Source organism: Xiphophorus hellerii, chromosome 20, assembly GCF_003331165.1.
Source record: "Xiphophorus hellerii strain 12219 chromosome 20, Xiphophorus_hellerii-4.1, whole genome shotgun sequence".
NCBI lineage: Eukaryota > Metazoa > Chordata > Actinopteri > Cyprinodontiformes > Poeciliidae > Xiphophorus > Xiphophorus hellerii.
The window spans coordinates 4551508-4570340 of record NC_045691.1 but is presented as its reverse complement, the minus strand read 5'-3'; the positions used below and the strand labels follow the sequence as shown (position 1 = coordinate 4570340).

At 43.1% G+C, this 18833-nt stretch overlaps 1 protein-coding gene across 8 annotated transcripts; it reads left to right on the top strand.

Moving 5' to 3' along the window:
• Positions 1-31: 31 nt before the first annotated feature.
• Positions 32-17666, top strand: smpd4 (sphingomyelin phosphodiesterase 4). Of its 8 annotated transcripts, none has more exons than XM_032549749.1 (20): positions 32-150; positions 438-497; positions 1053-1139; positions 2742-2878; positions 2942-3017; positions 3819-3927; positions 4044-4096; positions 5492-5643; positions 5975-6107; positions 7159-7224; positions 9146-9235; positions 11183-11331; positions 12091-12181; positions 13297-13394; positions 13462-13625; positions 14734-14939; positions 15015-15245; positions 15322-15453; positions 16705-16833; positions 17180-17666. In XM_032549749.1, exons 2-20 carry the CDS (start codon positions 459-461, stop codon positions 17498-17500), a joined length of 2463 nt encoding a protein of 820 aa, XP_032405640.1. In that variant the 5' UTR covers positions 32-150; positions 438-458; the 3' UTR covers positions 17501-17666. The 8 variants fall into 8 exon arrangements, with proteins under 8 accessions (XP_032405640.1, XP_032405638.1, XP_032405639.1 ...); XM_032549747.1 differs by having other exon boundaries at positions 9146-9283; XM_032549748.1 differs by having other exon boundaries at positions 7159-7230.
• Positions 17667-18833: the final 1167 nt, after the last annotated feature.

Below are 18833 nucleotides of genomic sequence, written 5' to 3'. Positions count from 1 at the left end.
GTGCTTCCAGCAGATGGCGGGAGCGGCCTACAGCATGTGATCGGCTCCTGTGAGTTTAACAGAGAAGAAGGCTACTTGCCTGTGGTGAACTGATGGAAACGCGGTTCGTGTAAAACCCACTCTAACTTTAATTTTTTCCCGCGGACAGAGGTGAGGAAGACGCCATTAACAGATTGAATTATTCCAGGTAGTTTCCGGTGTTTCTTAATGAACTTCCGTCCAGCTTATAGCAGCTGTTGTCAGTTTAAACGGCTCTAGCTAACCACCGTTAGCTGACTCAGGGTGTTCGGCCTCCCCCTCTCTTCAGTTCAATAGTTTATAACTCCTCCTAGTTTCCAGAGCGGTTTGTTTTCTGACCAAACTGATTAAAATAGTTAACAGAAATGTTTCTGATCAGTTAGCATCAGGATAAAAACTTTCCTGTGTTTGTTTTGCAGCTCCAGGTGGAGCTGAGGAACATGAGCAGCCCAAGCTTACAGCAGCCCAGCTTCCTGCTGGTGAGTCACATCTAACATCAGCAAACAGCTGCAGCTCACTTAAGATATCATGCAAAGTTCATTCATGTCACTTAATTAAATGAAACAAGGGAGATACATACTGTATTTGGTCATGTTTTGGTCTACAGCATCATGCAGAGACTCCTACTGAATCTACTGAAAGTTACCCATAAAGGAGCTGATTGCTTACAAGATTCTGGATTCCAGCATAAGAAAAAGTTTCTTTGCTGTGATTTATAGATATTCACCAGTTAGAACTCATTGAATATGATGATGCGTTTCAGCTGCTGAACATCTCCATGATGACCTTCCACTCTGTTACTCTGACTCCCAGCAAAGCAATCATTAGTCATCATCAGAAATAACAGTGACCTTGTGATAGTTTAGTGGAAAGAAGAACTGTGGTGAAATAAGGCGCTGGGATAACCTCTGCCTTGAGATTATTGTCAACACATGTCCTTTTAAGAGTTTTTGGGTGATTCACTATATTCTTATTCTTTAAATAGTTGTGCTAATTTTCTTCCTGTTTCTATGTTTGTTACCGTGTTGTTTCAGGCAAACCTTAAAGCTGACGCCACCTCCAAGCCTCTGATCCAGCGATGCCAGGACCTGCTGAAGATCATAGACGAGTATCCCGCTAAGGTACTTCAATGTGTTCACTTAGAGATGCACAGAATATCAACATCGCTCCCCTACGTGATACTAGGCCGATTTTAGCAACCGATGTTTCTTTCCATCTTATTGATGACTATATATCTGAAGGTAATGTGAGAATAGTGATGCAGCAATGGATTGTGGGTGTTTATCAGTAACTGCGATATTTATTTCAATATTGACCCAAATTTTCATATTGGTACGCCCTAATTTTATTTGATAAACCAACCTGAAATATTTTACAGGTATGAAACAAATTCCTGGCTTTCTTCATTTTAGTTTTTTTTTTTTTTTTTTACAAGTGAGAATCTGAAAAGTGTGGAAGTATCTTTAAACTCTTGGATGGGTTTAAAACACTATTTCTAGTAGGGTTGCACTGATTTATCGGTGCCAATTTCCTTAATTTTGAGAAATCGGTGATCGGCTGATACTTGCATGTGAAGCTGAACTTATCTCCCTTAGCAAAGGTCTAAAAATCAAACACTGTCTTCTTCTGCTCTGCAGTGAGAGGTTAGACCGTTAGCCCCGCCCACCAGGTTATGTCTGCACATTTGCAGTTGACTATTACTGGGTTTCAGATGACGTAGTACCGATGTCAGGCATTGCACATGAGGGCCAGGAAGTAAATATAATGATCCAGCTTCAAAATGTCTAAAGTCTGAGTCCTGTACGGTTGTTCCAACTTTTCTAATAGAGAGAAAGATCAACATTATTTTTGTGTTTCGAAGGTAGTCGATCACAAGGTAGTTAATTTTAAAAACTTGCTGAAAAAAGAGGAGAAAAGTGGATCAACAATCTACAGCTTAAAACAGCAGGTGTGAAAACTAACAATGCCAGAGTTTGCAGCTCCACTTTCTAACAGGTAACGATCGCATCGTTTTAATAGTATTTTCAGATGTTTTATTGGACAGTTACTGAGAAAGACAAGCATTCATAGTGAGCCGTGAGTATTTCCCCACTCTCTCTCTCAGCCACCAACCATGTCTTTAATGGGGTTTCTGTAGATCGGAGCGAATCGTTGACCTGTATTGGACCTGAATCCAGCAACGACTCAACATTAACGTACAACTTCTGCATGAATTTGGGTTTACAGAAGCTAAATAAATTATTTATTACTAGGAGATCCAAGCTCATAGAAATAACATGGGTTAGCTTGTTGTTAGCGGTAGCATCGTTATCATAGACTAATTACTTAAAATAGCACAACTCACTACTCACCCGGCAGAAACAAGTCGACAGCCATTTAATGCTTCTTTTGATCCTAAATTTGACCAAACCTGAAACTAAATGATTTTATTCTCCAGGCTTTTGAAAACTTTCTTCTGGCTGGTGGTATAATATGAGGTCTGCAGCTCCAGATAGTTAGTTATGTGGATCACCTCGATGCGAGTAAATCCTCAAGATTATAAGAGTATTATCTTTTTTACCGATGTAATACGGATCATATAATAAATATTTGTGTATTTTTTCTGTTTCAGCCTGTTTAGGGCGTTAGCTATTCGCTGTGATCCATTTTGCTCTGATTTGAACCGGAGAAATCCACTTCCTGATCCCATCTGAATTTTGAAGTAATTTTGGGATGTTTTGCAGGAGCTGCACCTGATCTTCCCCTGGCTGGTGGAGAACGTGTTTGGAAGTCTGGATGGCGTCATCTCCGGCTGGAACCTGCGCCTGCTGCACTCACGCAGCAACGAGTTCAACCTGGTTCTGGACTTCCTGAGCCCGAGGTAGAACCGGTTCTGACGTACTTTCAGAATAAAACAAAGGTTTCTCACTCCTCTGTGTTTCAGTGGCCCGATGATGAAGCTGGTGTACAAACTTCAGGCAGAAGAATACAAATACGAAGTTCCTGTCCACTATCTCCCGGTACGACAGAGTTTTTATCAAATTGTTAATTGGAAGAGTTGGAGTTTTTTTCTTATTTCAGGCTGAAACACCGAAATCTAGGCTTAAAAATAATATCAAACCAGATCCAATTTCCAATTTAATCAATTTTGTTCTTTTCTACAAAAGAAATTCTTCTCAAGAAGTCACTTTTATTTCTATCATTCCTCCTGTGAGTTTGACACTGGAGTAGCAGGGCCTACAAGAATTTGTATTTATTTGCAAGACTGCAGTCATAATATTAGCAGAATAACTACATATTCTTACCAGTAAAAACATCTTAAGATTAAGAGAGAAAAGCTTTGATAGTTACGATCCGACGCTCAGCCCGCAGGTCTGATAAAAATATTATAAGAATAATATAATATTACACTAAATAATGAAGACAGGAAAGCAAAGCCAAACCGTGTGTGGAGGAGGAAGCCGATTCCCAGGCTTATGTGTTTTACCTGAGACTTCCAGAGGTGGATGTGTGGCGACAACGTTTCCTTCATCTCTTCTCTTTCTGATAAACGATAAACTACATTTAACTGTTCAGCTCTCCCAGTGCAGCGTGATGCTGAGAGCGTGGAAGCCGTCACGCTCTGTCAATGGACAATCGATGGGTGTCCCGTCAGAGGGCAGTTCAAAAACAAAACAAAAAAAAAACACAACTCGGAAATATCTTTTTTTTATACTCTGATTAAAATCTCAAGGTACACATAGTGCTTACTGCCGTACAGCTGCAGGCAACATAATGTTGTGGTTGATGTTTTATCTAGTAGTGAATGTGTGTGTGTTTAGGGTCCGGTGAAGGCCTGCATCCAGGAGGGCGTTCTTCCCGACTGTCCTCTGTTCCACAACAAGCTGCAGTTCCCGCTGCCGGGCGTCCTGACGCTGAACGTCGCTCTCAGTATCCTTACAGGAGCTGCTGAAGGGTTTCCTGCTCATCCCTCACATTAACTTCAGTTTTCAAACTCTTGCTATCGTTCTTAGTGGAAAATGAATTTATTCCTCAACTCTCTGCAGATCCTTTCGAGTTCTTCATGTTTAATTTGGCCTACTGCCTCATCGCTCCCAGGGTGAGTTTAGCATCCCTGCGCTGATGAACTCAGAGCTTTTATCCTGTTTCAGACGTTTGATTTCATTTAAAATTGAGTAACATCTAAATCCATGTTGGATGGATTAGTTAGCGCTGCATCTAATGATCATTTTATTAATCGATTAATGTATCAAGACATGCAGCAAAGGTCATCAGGCCGGGAATCGAACCTGTGATGTCTGGGTCAGGTAAGGCGTCTTTATGTGCGTTGTGCTTAACCACTGCGCCACCGCAGCAACCAGGAGCTTTTCTAACGTTGAAGGATTTTTATTTGCTACAAATGATGAGACGTTCACTAAAGGAATTCTGATATCGACTTTGAGGAAACAAAATGTGTATTTTTAAAAATTTAAAATCAAATTACATTGTTTGAATCTTCTAACGTATTCCTAATCTAGTTTAAAATAAGAGTACGTGATTAAATGAAAAATCTGCAGAATATGTTTAATTGATTAATGGATAGAATAATCGAATACTAAAATAATCGTTAGTTGTAGCCCAAATAGAGACAATCTGGTATAGAGATTGTTCTAAAAGAGCTTCTAAATTTTACTCAAACATTATTTGACGTCTTCCTGATGCTGGGGGAGGAATCGTTATGAACAGACAGTGGCAGCATCATGCTTTGGAGTTATTTTTCTTCATCTGGGCTCCAGATAAAGAAACAGTCCAGGTTTCTGACTGGAGATGAACAGAGTGAGGAGCTTTTCTCCATCCAGTGTTCCTAGTCAGAATAGTTACGTTTTATAATCAATCAAGTTTATCTGTGCAGCACATTTCAGAAACAAGACAATTCAAGATTCTTTCCACCATAAAAACACAAAAATACAAAGTTGTTGCACATCAGATTATTGATCATTGTTTAATTTGTTATGGTTCAAAGCAGCTCTAACCAGCTGGGTTTAGTCTTAAAGGGGCTCAGTGTTTCATCTGTTTTTCAGTTTTCTGGAAGTTTTTTCTGGAAGCTGAATGCTGCGTCTCCATGTTTGGTCCTGGTTCTGATGCAGAGCCAGAACCAGAACCAGCAGGTTGATCCAGCAGCAAATCTATAATTCGTTCAATGATTTATAAACTACCAGCAGTTTAAAATCTCAGTGAGGGACTGTAGAACCGGGTGATGTAGAACCGACTGGTGTAGAACCGACTGGTGTAGAACCGGGTGATGTAGAACCGACTGGTGTAGAACCGGGTGATGTAGAACCGGGTGGTGTCTCTATCTTAGTTCTAGTCAGAACTCCAGCAGCAGCATTCTGGACTGTTGGTTTGTCAGTCAGACCTGTGAAGACGCTGCTGCAGGAATCAAAGCCTGGATGCGTTTCTCTGGATTATTTATTGATCTCCAATATAAGCGATTGTCTTGGTGTTGTGATTCCAGAACTGTCTTCAGCCGCAGCTCTGCAGCTCCACAGACAGCGCATACTTCGTGCTGGTCGACCTGTACCTCAAGTACTTCCTGCCCGTTGAAGGAAGTGTTCCTGCGTCTCCGTTCACCGACTCCAGAGGCTCTGTTGCGGCTCCGTCGCCACGGTAACTGTTTATTGAACAGCTTTTAACGCCCTGAGTTTATTTATGGAGTAATCTAGAAGCAACAGGTGTTAAACTGAGCGCTGAACACACGAGAATTAATGGTAACGATGACAGTTTCCTGAAGAGGAAAATGTACAAACTAGTAAAGAATGAATAAATAAATAAAGTGATGAACAGTGTGATGATGATTATGTGGGAGGCCAGTTATGTTGGGTTTTATTTCATATTCTGGCTAAAGGAGAAATCTCAGCAGCTCTACATCCAGCAACAGTGAACAAAGGCTGATGGATTCATGATAAATACTCTAAATATTTGGTAAACTTTCTCTCAGAGCTTCCAGTGTGTCGTTTGCGGGTTACGGCGTCCACAGCCCGAGCCTCCTGAAGCACCACATCTTCCACCAGCCGTCGGTGAACGCAGACCCTGCAGCGCAGGAGATCTGGAGGTCCGAGGCGCTGCTGCAGGTGAGAATCGATGCTGCAGCTCCTGAGACAGCTGCGCCGCACACGGGTCACACGCTCTTCCGCCCTGAATATTTTTGTTATCATCTAATCTGTCGATTATTATGATGATTATCTGATAAATCAGACAAAAAATCATATTCTGCAGATTTTTCCTTTAAGCCTTTACTAAACAATATTAGTTTAATTACATTTTACATTAAGAGATGCACATAAACAACTAATTTTAATTATTCTTTTAAATAAGGAAATAAACATGTTATTGTCTAAAAGTCAATATCAGCATTTTTTTTTTAGCATTTTTTATCATTTGCAGCAAATAATGAAACATTGAACATGAGAAAAGCTCATGTTTTCTGCTGAACATCAGTGTAGAAATTATTATTATTATTGATTAACTGATTAATAACTAGTAGCGAAGGTGCTAATATATATTTTGTTCAGAATGTGAACCAGGTGGTGCTGAGTAGGACAGATTTAGAGACAAAGGATTTCTTTCTCCAATAATTGATTAGTCATGATTAATCGTTTCAGCCACAGTTCACAGATGAAGAGACTTTAATGTTTCCCCTAATTAAACACAACTTTTCTCACTGTTGGGCCTGGTTCACAGTATTACTGGTTCACAGTAATGTATTACCGTAATGTAAATGCATTACAGTAATACAACTGCTCAGTTATTAAACAGACACCTGTTAGAATAACAAGCAGTTATTCTAGACTTTATGATTTTGTCTGCAAATTTATGAATCTTTCGGATCTAGCTTGAAGAGCGCTAAAGTCTCTTCAAGCTAAAAGCTTCCATGCTGGAGAAATTTAAATGTCCAGATTTCTGCTGCATTCAAATGTTCCGTCCTTAATTTAGTTCAGGCCCTGGAAAAACCTACTGCTGAAACTTTCTGTCAGTGAAAGAAAACATTTTATTTTCTCATAAACTTCAGCGGTCTGGCTGTCCTCCAGACAGAGAGGCAGGACGGAGCAACCGGGACCGATCTGAGATTGGATCAGTTTCTGGAGGATTTTTTCTCTAAAATTCTGCGTTTTGTGTCTTCAGATGTTTGTAGAGATCTGGCTCCATCATTACTCCCTGGACTTGTACCAGAAGCTGCAGTCTCCTCAGGTAAAGGTAAGGCGCTTTCCCTCGCCTCCCTGCATCCTGCGCTGCAACGCTGCATACCGGCCTTCGATGGGCTGATTCTCACCTGCTGATGTTAAAATAATTCAATTAAAAAGCTGCGGAGAAGATCCTGCCTGTCCTCTGGGTTCACACCCTGAGCCGGACCGGGTCGGATCAGGTCTCGGGCCAGTGCAGCAGAAATCTCTACTTCAGATCATTTAGCAGTTTAAAGCTGCAGCTGCTGCTGTCAGGAGTTGGGCATGTTCCTGTCGCTTGTCTTCCTCTGCATGCTGCATGGCACCTGAAGTCGGTTCTGTTCCAGGCGGCCTCAGCTCGTCATCCAATCACTACAAAACTGAACTCATCAAAATGCTGAGCGGAGGGCGTGCCGTGGTGGCGTAGGGGTTAGCGCGACCCATATTTGGAGGCCTTGAGTCCTCGACTCGGCCGTCGCGGGTTTGACTCCCGGACCCGACGATATTTGCCGCATGTCTTCCTCCCTCTCCTTCCCCGTTTCCTGTCAGCCTACTGTCATATAAGGGACACTAGAGCCCACAAAAGACCCCCTGGAGGGGTTAAAAAAAAAAAAAAAAATGCTGAGCGGAGAAAAGAGCAGGACAGACGATAAAGAATCTGAAAAACACAGGGTTTCTGCTGGTTCTGGAGGGTTTCCTGCTTGGCTGCACCGATCGATCGCTTCGGCTGACCTTATTCACCACAACGGTCTGAAATCAGCCACTGCCTCCGGTTACATTTTACAGTAAAGATAAAAATCCTTCTTTTCCTGTGAATCTGTTCAGACTTGATACTGGAGTTCCTCTCAACAACACGCATGGCGACCTGGACGGGAATCAATTCCCACCGTCACGTTTCCTCTCGGAGCAGTGCAGAAACTTTCTGCTGGTTTCCAGTTTTAAAAATGAAACCAAATAAACATTTTAAAGGCGACTCGGCTGCTGCTTTGCTGCATCTCTGTTTCATATTTCAGAGGAAATGATCTGTTACTGCTCCGTTCAGAGGAAACTTTATCTGCTTGGGGCGGCTGGAAGGTTCTGGACCGTTTTCACTGTTCACCCAACCCAGAACCTTCCAGCTGGAGTCGGTTCTGCTCAGCTGTAGGGATGGATGCTGAGGTTGCACTGCAAAAACACAAAATGTGACCAAGTATTTTAGTTTCTAGCACAAATGTCTTGTTACACATGAAATACAACAAAACTAAGTTACAATCAGTTTTCAGCAAGATGTACGAATTTGTTCAAGTCAAAAACTCTTTAACATTCATGGAAACGTTCCAGTTCCACCGGCAGATTATTTCACTGATAAAGACTTTTTTCCAAGTTACAAGGGAAATAATCTGCCGGTGGAACTAGAACGTTTTAAAATTGATATTTAGAAGTTATTTACTGAAAACAAGCTGTACTGAGATATTTGCACAAGAAACTAGACCGAAAATATTTGGCCAGATTTTGTTTTTGCTGAGTGAAGCTGGTTTTATTCTGATTGGAGGATTTTCTGTAAAAACTGGGAGCAGACGACCTTCAGGGGCTGTAAAGGTCGCCTGTCCGTCTCCATCACGGGGAAGACGGGAGGTCCAGCGCCGGTCCTCAGGCTGGAGTCCGGCTGGTCGGGTTGTGTAGGACCGGACCGGGTTCTGGTAGAACCGGATCTGGACTCTTCTGGTTTTTCTCCTTTAAGAGACGAATCGTTTTGTTGCTGCAGTCAATATTTTCTTCTTTTTGTCTCCTGTTGTGTTTTTTCCTCCTGAATATTTTCGGCCAAATGTTTCTTTGTGGTTGCTCTCCTTCTGGTGTCCCCTCCCCCCCACTCCTCCCCCTGTGTCTCCCCCCCCCTGCACTCCTCCCCTATGTCCCCCCCCCCCCCCCCCCCCCCCCCTTGTACTCCCCTCCCTCTTTCGGGTGAACAGCTGGCGCTGCTGCAGTACCGCCTCAGTATGTCCAGCATGCCGTGCCAACCCCTCGCCCCTCCTGGCTCTGGGACCCTCCACACCTACCAAGTACTTTTACCTTTTCACTCAGCAGCGCCCCCCTGGGGCCTCCTGGAGGTAAAGCTTCGGTCCAGGATCCTTCTCTGGTTAGCATGCTAGGTTAGCATGCGTTAGCTGCTGCTGCTGCATGAGGGGAGGCGGCTCGCGGTCTGCCACGCTTTAATGCCGACGCATAGCTTCAGCCGACAGCAGGGCCAAAACGATTAATCTGATTTATTGATTAGTGAAGGAATCGTCAACTAATTTAGGGATTGATTAATCCTTAGCTGGAGTAAACAGACTCTAAAAAAGGCCATTTGCTGAAAGAAAACAATCAGAGCAGATATTTAACCAAAACTGGTCATAAAAATATAAACGTCTGTTCTAGAGCTGCTCTAGTTCAGTTTTAGCTTCACCTGATTCACATTCTGAAAAATAATCTCCTCTTGCTATCCAAAAAGATGATTAATAGGTAATCAATAAGTAGTCTCACTGGTCCAACCTACACTTCCTGTTTCTTCCAGCCGTGCGTAGGGTCAACATTTGATGACATCACGCTGTGCTTAGCCCGGGTGGTTGGCTCCAAATCAGCAGATAAATAACAAATAGCATATAATTTGCATTTTCTTTGATGTTTTAGAAGTTTGTTTGAAATTTGCATGGCAATTGGACAGAAACGTAGCTAAAGACTCCTGAGAAAATCAACTTTATTTATCTGAAAACATTTGAATTTTTAAAACAATCAGATCAAGTTTCCGTTTCCTGAAACTTCAGTAAAACCAGATGCGGTCCATTTTCAGAAGCAGAATCTGCAGATTTCGGGTCCAAGTTCAGGCCATGCGTATACAAAGAACCCGGTCAACATTGGCCGGGTTCTTCCTCAACCATAAAGATCAGAATTAATCAAATTTACACAAAAATGTCAAAATTTGCAGAGAAATGTAAAGATGGCACCACAAAACCAATTTAGACAGTTTAACAGCAAAAAAAATCTATTTGGGGTTTAGCTACTCTTTAATGAGGTGAATGTGTCTTTATGTTTTTGCAATACTGTAGATGCAAAAACACTAAATCTTACAAAATACTTTTTGTCTCATTTCTGGTGCAAATATGTCAGTTTACTTAAAATAAGGCAAAACTAACTCACAGGTAACTTTTCAGCAAGATATAGGAGCTTATTTTAAGTCAGTAATCAAAACGTTCTAGTTCAACTCACAAATAATTTCACTTGTAACAAAACTTTTTTCCAATGTTACAAGCAAAATGATCCAGTGGAACTGGAACGTTTTGGTCAAGGAATTACTGACTTTAAACAAACTCCTATATTTTGCTGAAAAGTTACCTGTGAGTTAGTTTTGCCTTATTTTGACATATTTGCTGTATAAATGAGACTAAAATACTTGGCAAGGTTTTGTGTTTTTGCAGTGCAGTACGTATGAGCGAGCCTTTATCTCGCTGTCCGGTCCAGGTTCATGGTTTGTGCAGAGAAGGATCCTGGACAGCAGGCGCAGTCCTGCAGCAGAGCTTTAGGTCTTTGGGCGCATTGCTTGCGTTGATGCATGGCCGTCTGTCCGTCTTCCTGCTGTCGCTGCAAAGCGCATGTAATGCCAGTAACAACAACCATCTTTGCATGAGTTCCTGTGTTTGTAATTGGCTGCAGATGGGATGGCTGATTGCTGCGGAAGGTCAAGCGTTGCGTCATGCTGCTGTAGCAGGAAGTGAGGTCACACTGCTCATCCTGTTGGACTTTGATTAAAACAAAACCGTCGACAGATTCTTAGAAGACATCTTAAACAAACATCAGAAACTAAATAAAAACTAAATTTTCTGTTATTAAAAAACACGTTCTGATCCAGAGTCGCAAGGGTTTGAGGCATGTGACCTCACTTTGGGGCGGGGCCTGCTGTGATTGGCTGCTTTGTGGAGCTGGTGGAGATGATTGGTGGTGTGGATCGCTGTGATTGGCTGTGTTTCCAGGAGCCCTTCAATCCGTCAGAGGAGCACGTGTTGGTGGTGCGCCTGCTGGTGAAACATCTGCACGCCTTCTCCAGCAGCCTGAAGCCGGAGCCGCCGCCCTCGCCGGCCCACTCCCCCCCCCACACCAGCCCGCTGGAGGAGTTCAAGAGGTCAGCAGCTATAAAAGGCCCTGGTAGCCATGTTTACTCAGGGTGCAAACTTAAAAAGTCAGAATATCTCCTAAATTAATGCATCTAAAACTAAGGCCTTAAAAAGTCTTAAATTTCTGTTTAAATATTTTTGTTGCCTGAAATCCGTCAGCCTTACATGTTGGGCTGTTTAATCTGGATGTGCTTCTGTTCCGTTCAGCTAAAGTTTGAGTCGAAATCTTCGCTGCGTTTTCAACCCAGGCTGTTGAGGCTACCGCTAACTGAGCTAGCTAACTAGGAAAGCTAGCTAGCTAGGAAAGCTTTCCTGCATCTGTCATGATTCGGTTCAAATTTATCGCCGGTTGGCTGGACAACGTTTGTTTTTACCACTGGGTCACTTCTGTTGCCGACCCATAAGAAAATGTTTAATACATTAGACAAAGTTATTGAAATTGGAGAATATTTTTGTTAAATTAGTGTTTTGTTGTCGGGTGTTTATGGTGAAACATTTCAAAACCTTTTGTTTTAGTTTAGCTTAACTTGTCTCTGCTATAGAAAACTATCAGAAGACGTTATTAATAACAGTAATAAATGACATCATATAATCTGAATTGAAACTATTGTTTTTATCTGCTAAGTGTTTTGCTGGAAAACTTTGAAAACCTCCTGAGAATTGTTTGAATTTTGTTGCATGAATGAACGAATCCTGCTAAGTAATTTGGCCAAATATTCAGATGCATGTTTGATGCGTGTTTCTGTGTTTGTGCTGCGCTGCTGCAGGGTGGTGGTGCAGCGCTTTGTGCAGCAGAAGCTCTACCTGTTCCTGCAGCATTGCTTCGGACACTGGCCGCTGGACGCCTCCTTCAGAGCCGTACGTTACCTCAGGACGAACCGCAGCGTTTAGTTTATTACCAACAATATAACATGAAATTATCAACCAACAATTTAAATCCAGTTAGGCTAAAATTAAAAGATTTTTAGAAGAACTTATTTGTTCACTGAAGGTCTAATTTAATACAGGAAAAAGCTCAAAGAACTAGAAAATTGAGAAAAAGGTCAATATTTTCAGTATTTTTTTCACTCATTTCAGTGAAACTCGTAAATTATGTTGATTTATAAATCCTTGAGTGAAATATTCCGTTTTTATTTCTTGCATTCTGACGATTCAGAGAATAAAACCCCAAAATTCAGCATCTCATAAAATAACACCAGATCAGTATTTTATTTTAAACAAAAATGTTCAGAAAACTAACGCCTGGTCTGGGCTCATCCTTGCAGCAGCACGGAGGAAAGCTCATCTTCCTCTTGACAATACTCCATAGATTCTCTGGGGTTCTGGCCGGCCCCGTGCCTGGTGTCGCCATGGTGATTGAAGCCAACTTCTAGCATCCAGCTAGATGTTTCCAGCTCATAGCTGTCGGCATGAAAAACTCTAAATGTTCTTGTAGAACGCTGCATTTGCTTTGGACTTGAGAAAACCCGGTGGACCAGAACCAGCAGATGACTTGCTGACCCAGATTGAGCTGACTGTGGAAGCTTCACTCTGGACCTCCAGCACCTTGGTGTCCGGATCAAATACAAACTTTACTTTCATCTGAAAAGGAGACGTTTGGACCCTGAGCAACAGTCGGGTTCTGGTTCTCCTCAGAACCGGATCCGTCTGAGCAACCTCAGTCCCTTCCTGCTGAAGCTGCCACAGATTCCTGAAGCACCGTGGTGCTGGTGAACCTTTTCCTTCCACTAAACTTTCCATGACTAGTAATATTCTTATCTTCCGAGACACTGAATCTATTTTTCAGAGGGTTTTCATTCTCTGAACAAAAATCATTAAAATGAGAAGAAATAAAGACCTGAAGTCAATAATATGAGTTTCACTTTTTTCAATGAGACTAAAACTGTTGAACTTTTTCTCAATATTTTAATGTTTAAGGATTTCTTGTCGCATTTCACTGAGGTAGAAATGTGACGGCGATAAATCTCGTTCAGGTGTTGGAGACGTGGCTCAGCTACATTCAGCCTTGGAGATACACAGGAGAGAAGCCAAATGCCCAACCCGACCAGAACAGAACCGTGCCGGACAAATGGTGAGTGGACCCGCCTGGCGTTTCTGGTTGGTGCCGGTTCTGTCTGCTGACCGGACCTCTGCCGCAGGGAGCCGTTTGTCCACGAGAACCTGCTGCTCTACACCAAGCTGTTCCAGGGCTTCCTGAACCGGGCCACGCGGACCGACCTGGTCAACGCCAAGAACGCCCTGATGGTGTTCCGGGCCGCCAAGGTTCTGGCCCAGCCCAACCTGGCAGACATGATCCAGAGAGGTGAGGCCCAATGTAGTGCAGTGAGTCTGATCTGGGCACATACATCTAGCGCTCTGCTCTCACTCAGCCTGATCTCGGCTCAAACGACAGGCAGCCAATCACAGGCCGGTCGCCGTCGTCCAATCAGATTATTCCTGGGAAATGCTGCGATGAAAGCACCAAATGCTGCAACAAACGTCCAAAATTAGGAGCAAAGCAAGAGAATGAAATACACACTTGAATTTTGTCGCCGTGAGTTAAGCAATACTGATAATTGTTCTTAATATTACTGTAAAGTTTTGGAGATGAACTCTGAAGAATTTTTGGCCTCTTTAAGCTATTTTATATTCTTGGATTTTATCCAATCGTCTCCTTGTATTTTTTAACAAAGAAACATGTTTCTCTGTGGAATTTTAATATTTTTCAGTTTTTGAAATGAGATTGTGAATTTCCTTGTAAGGGTTATGCTGCATTGAAGAGTCGGTGTAATTTACATTGTCGGCACGTCTGTCAGTGTCAAATTCAAAAGGAAAATTTTATCCATCAAAGTTTGATTTTTGTTCACGTGAGGCGCGGCGCTCTGACTCTGATGATGTCACTGTTGGCTGGCTCCACAGGGTTCGCAGACCTCCTTACACACACATGGCTACAAACACACACTCCCTGAATGCAGCGCCTTCACTGGCATGTTGTCTCCAGATGTTGCTTATATGTGCCAAGGTTTCCTGATGCTGATATTTAACTGATCTAATGAAAATAGTAGCGCCTCCTCTGTCTGTTGGGTTATTTGTCTTTGTTTACAGAAATGACATTTTGTTGTAATTCTGTGCAAAAATAAAATAAAGCATCCGATTCTTAAGAAATGCAGAATTGGCTAACCCAAGCATGTTTGCATTTCTTAACTAAATATTCTTTTAGTGAATTAAAAATTCAAGCGATTTTATTCTTCTGCTTTGCTCCTAATTCTGGACGTTTGCTGCAGTTTCTACCGAGCGGCGTTTGAGATTTAAATTCTCATTACTGTGTGCTAGCGTAGATGTATGGGTCCAGATCAGCCTCTCTGCGCTCCACCATAGACCAGCGGCTGAACGATCGGGCGACTCTTTGTGTTTCTGCGCGTCCTCTCCAGGTGAGCAGCTGTTTCTGGAGCCGGAGCACGTCCTGCCCCACCGGCAGCCCCGCGGTTACCTGACGCCGGGCCATGGGGGCAGCTACCTGTCGCCACGGCAACGGATGGTGACTGACACGGCGTTCAAGGTGAAGAGCCACGTGTATTCCCTGGAAGGACAGGACTGCCAGTACAAGCAGATGTTTGGCTCCGAGGTCCGAGGAGTGGTGAGTTCCCGGCGGCTCCGCTTCAGGTCCGTTTGGTCTGGTGCGTCGCTCACCGTGTCACCGCTCGCCTTGCAGGTCATGAGGTTGATCCAGATCATCGCGCAGGCCCGCCACACGGCCAAGCGGATCTCGGATCAGTCCAGCGAGGCGGCTGCCAGCGGCTCCTTCCTGTCCTGGTTCGGACTCGCCTCCTCCGACCTCAGCAATGCTTTTCCCGGCGCCGAGCCCGAGGACAGCGGCGAGTACCTGAAGAAGACCCACGAGTTCCTGGACCGGGCCCTGGAGAACCTGTGTCATATCTTTAAGGTACGGTCTGGTTCCCGATCCCTCAATAGAACCGGGTCACCGCAGCGCCTCATGTCTTGCTGTCTCTGCGTTGCAGCTGAACCAGAACCAGCTTGCCCAACTTGTTGCCAACCTGGGCGCCGCGCAGGACGACGGGCGCGCCAACCAGCTGCCGGACTGCGTCCAGGGCGAGACTGGGCCGGTTCTGACGGACCTGGGCCGGAGACAGGTTGGTGCCCGACCCGACAAGGGGCTGGATGCCAAAGTTTGGCTCATGCTGTTAATAATAATTTATTAACGTTAGAGGCATTTTAGTTTGAACTGGGGAACCATCCAGAACCAGAACCCGGGTCAGTCGGCCACCGAACAGAAGAAACTTCTCACACAGCGAGGAATGATCACAAACACAAAAATAATTTGATTACATTCAGTTAAAGGACAAAACAGCCCAACTTTACAGCTGAATTATCCCTTAAATAATTATTAGCTACTGATGGAAAAACAAACGTGTGTGTGTGTGTGTGTGTGTCTTTGTTTCTGATACAGCGTAAAGACAATTTTTCAAAATATGTTGTGGGTCCCAGCTTCTCCTGCTGGTGCTGTTAAAAAAGTAATAAGTTATGAATTGAGTTTATGTTTAGGGATAAGCTATAGAAAATAATAAAAGATCAGAATGTCTTTATTGTCATTGTACAGAAGCACAACAACATTTTAACTTCAGGTCCAAAGAAAGACAAACAGCATAAGACCTGGGAAGACGGGTTTCTGAGGCTGCAGCCATCATGGGAGGCGGTGAAAAAAATCACATCTCACACTTTGGTGCAAAAAACTGAACAAAAAGCAACATTTAGACAAAGGAGGGGCAGCGAAGGCGGATTACAGCCGACAGGTCGGACAGACACAGAACCGGCCTGTCCAGGACATTTAATCAATCAATCAAGTTTATCTGTACAGCACATTTCAGCAACAAGGCGATTTAAGGTTCTTTAAACATCATAAAAACAAAAAAGCTAAATCATAGAAACACAGTCAGCAGTTGAAGCGTTACAGTTAGCCGTTGTTTCACATCTGAGTGTTGATCAATAATTTATGTTTCTAAGCTGCTGGGATTTTAGTCTAGATTTAAAGGAACTGTTTTATCACCTTAATGTGGAACAAAATGAAAATGAGTTTGACCCCTGCAACAAACAGAAAGACGGCTAAATCGTCTTGTTTAGCTCTCTTATGTCAGCTCAGACACTCAAAGGAAGTTAGATTTACTTCCAGTAGTTTGAAACAATGTCTGGTTTAAAAAATGAATTCTGGTCCAGCAGGCATGATGCTGCCATGACTAAATCAGGGTGGAGTGAGTGTATGTAACTTTAGTGATGTCAGCAATGATGGCTGGTGTCCCGCACTATGAATGCTGGGAGATGCAGCGTGTCCGTGTAGTAGAATGGAAGTCCGGCCAGCTTTAACGTGTGTGTGTGTGTGTGTGCAGATCATAAACGGCCTGCGCCGCTTTGAGGTTCAGTACCAGGGCGATCCAGAGCTGCAGCCAATCAGGAGCTACGAGAGCGCCCTGCTGGTGCGGCTGCTCTATAGGGCATCATCTCTGCTGAACAACAGGGTGAGTCCAGTCCGGGTTTTTGGAGCATCCGTTCCGGGTTCTGGGGCGAGCCGTTTCAATGGAGTCCATTTGGAAGAAAGAAACTGGTGGATCTAAACAATCAAAGCTTTTTTCTCATTAAAACGACTTTTTCCTCTTCACTTTAAAACAATTTTCCAGTAAAAGTTTATTCTTCCAATGTTATTATATTCTCGTAATTAAACTGAACTTTTCATACTCCATCGTGCAGAAGGGCCGATTGAAATTGAAGCGTTTTTATAAAAATATTTTTTCTTATTTGTAATTTCATTTTTGGGCCATAGTGAGAATAAATTCCCGTTCTGATCAGTGATTGTTCCTCTCTCAGCTCCAGGCCCAGATGGGCGCTCTCTGCTCGCGCTCAGACTTCCTGGGTCGGCTCGGCCGGCGGTACTTGACGGACCCGGACTCCTGCGTGCGGCTGCGGCGCAGCCCGATGTCCCAACGGGCGCTGGAGCGCCGCCAGCAGCCGCGGCTCAGCCTGCGGCCGCTGGCCAGCTACCGGACGCTGTTGCTGCTGCTGCTGTTCTACGCGCTGGGGGCGCTGCTGTCGCTCGGGCCCCTCTGCAGTACGGCCCTGCTCCTCACGGGGGCGCTGCTGTATGGCGTCCTGATGACGCTGTGTGCTGAAAAACTGAAAACGCAATAAAACGCCAACTAGCCGAGCTTCTGACTTGGTTTAACGCTCTACTGCGTTAGTGTTAGCATGAGCTCTGGTATTTTTCTGATGTAAATACTTCTTTATTTTCTCCTTTGAGCATCTGGAAACAGATGCAAGCCAAAAGATTTTAAATGAATAAAGTATTTTTCTCAATAAAAACACAGTTTGTGTGAGAAGAGATTTATTTTAAAGGGGATTTGTTCTGCAAATGTAACCCACAAGGAAGGTTGCTTCAAATAGCCTTGATAGTAATTTACCTGCAATCTACTAAATACCGATACCACAAACTCATAAGGGATGTTGGGCCTGATCAGAATCTGAATTTGTGGGAGCAACAGAGGAAAGAGTAGAATTTAATATGGAGAACTTTATGGAGCCATGTTCACAAATAAAATGTGCAGGCTTTTGGGGAAAAAAAAACAATAAACATTTTAATCTTTTCAATGTGTTTGTCAAATGTTCATTCAAAGTTTCACTGTTGGTGACCAATCGGGTCACCATTGGTCCTCTGGGCCGGGGTTTCTGTGGCACTGACCTGGAACAAATTAAAATACAGGACGCTAATATCAATTGGCTTAAGCTACAATTTAAAGGGATCTTTAGTCATTTCTCAAGTTTTCTTTAATGTTATCACAGTTTCATATCACCAACACATCAGTAAAACTAATTACATTATATGTAGTAATAAAAAAATGTATATTTCAATCAAAGTGCTAATGAAATACATCAACAACACTATAATGATCCAACACCACAATGTGCACTGCAAGCTAACATTACCTGTAGCTCCAAAGTGACAACTCTGGCACGGCTTCCTTAAGACGGGCTCTTTATTTTTGCCGTGAAAACTATAGCAATAAAACACAAAGCTTTAGACATAGATACATTTACAAACAGACAGGTGACGCGTGCTTTGACAAAAAGGTTACCTCGTGGCCGCCTGCCACTTCGGAGGTCTTTAACCGAATGATTCGTCGTTGTTCACTCTAAACCAAAATATTAAGTAATTAAAACACCATAACCAATAAATTCACAAAACATTACAAACATAACTACAAAATACCTTGACAACGACAGGACATGAGGCTGCTACACATAGCTCTGGCACGAGCTTCTGCTTCTTCTATGCTTATTTAAGTCTCGCAGCCTCATACATGTACACAAATCTCGCGATAACTTTCGACAAAAAATAATTTGACACGAAATAAAATACAATCATTTAACACAAATCTTTAAACGTGAACCAAACAACTTAAAATACATTATTCTATCTTTCAGAAATAAACACACATTTTTTCATGACTTTAATCATTTTAGTGAC

Bases quoted from the DNA above. Each gene is read 5' to 3' on its own strand.
- smpd4 (XM_032549745.1), top strand. From the start codon at position 459: ATGAGCAGCCCAAGCTTACAGCAGCCCAGCTTCCTGCTG. The intron at 498-1,052 runs GTGAGTCACATC...GTGTTGTTTCAG, and splicing joins AGCAGCCCAGCTTCCTGCTG to GCAAACCTTAAAGCTGACGC. The intron at 4,097-5,491 runs GTGAGTTTAGCA...TTGTGATTCCAG, and splicing joins ACTGCCTCATCGCTCCCAGG to AACTGTCTTCAGCCGCAGCT.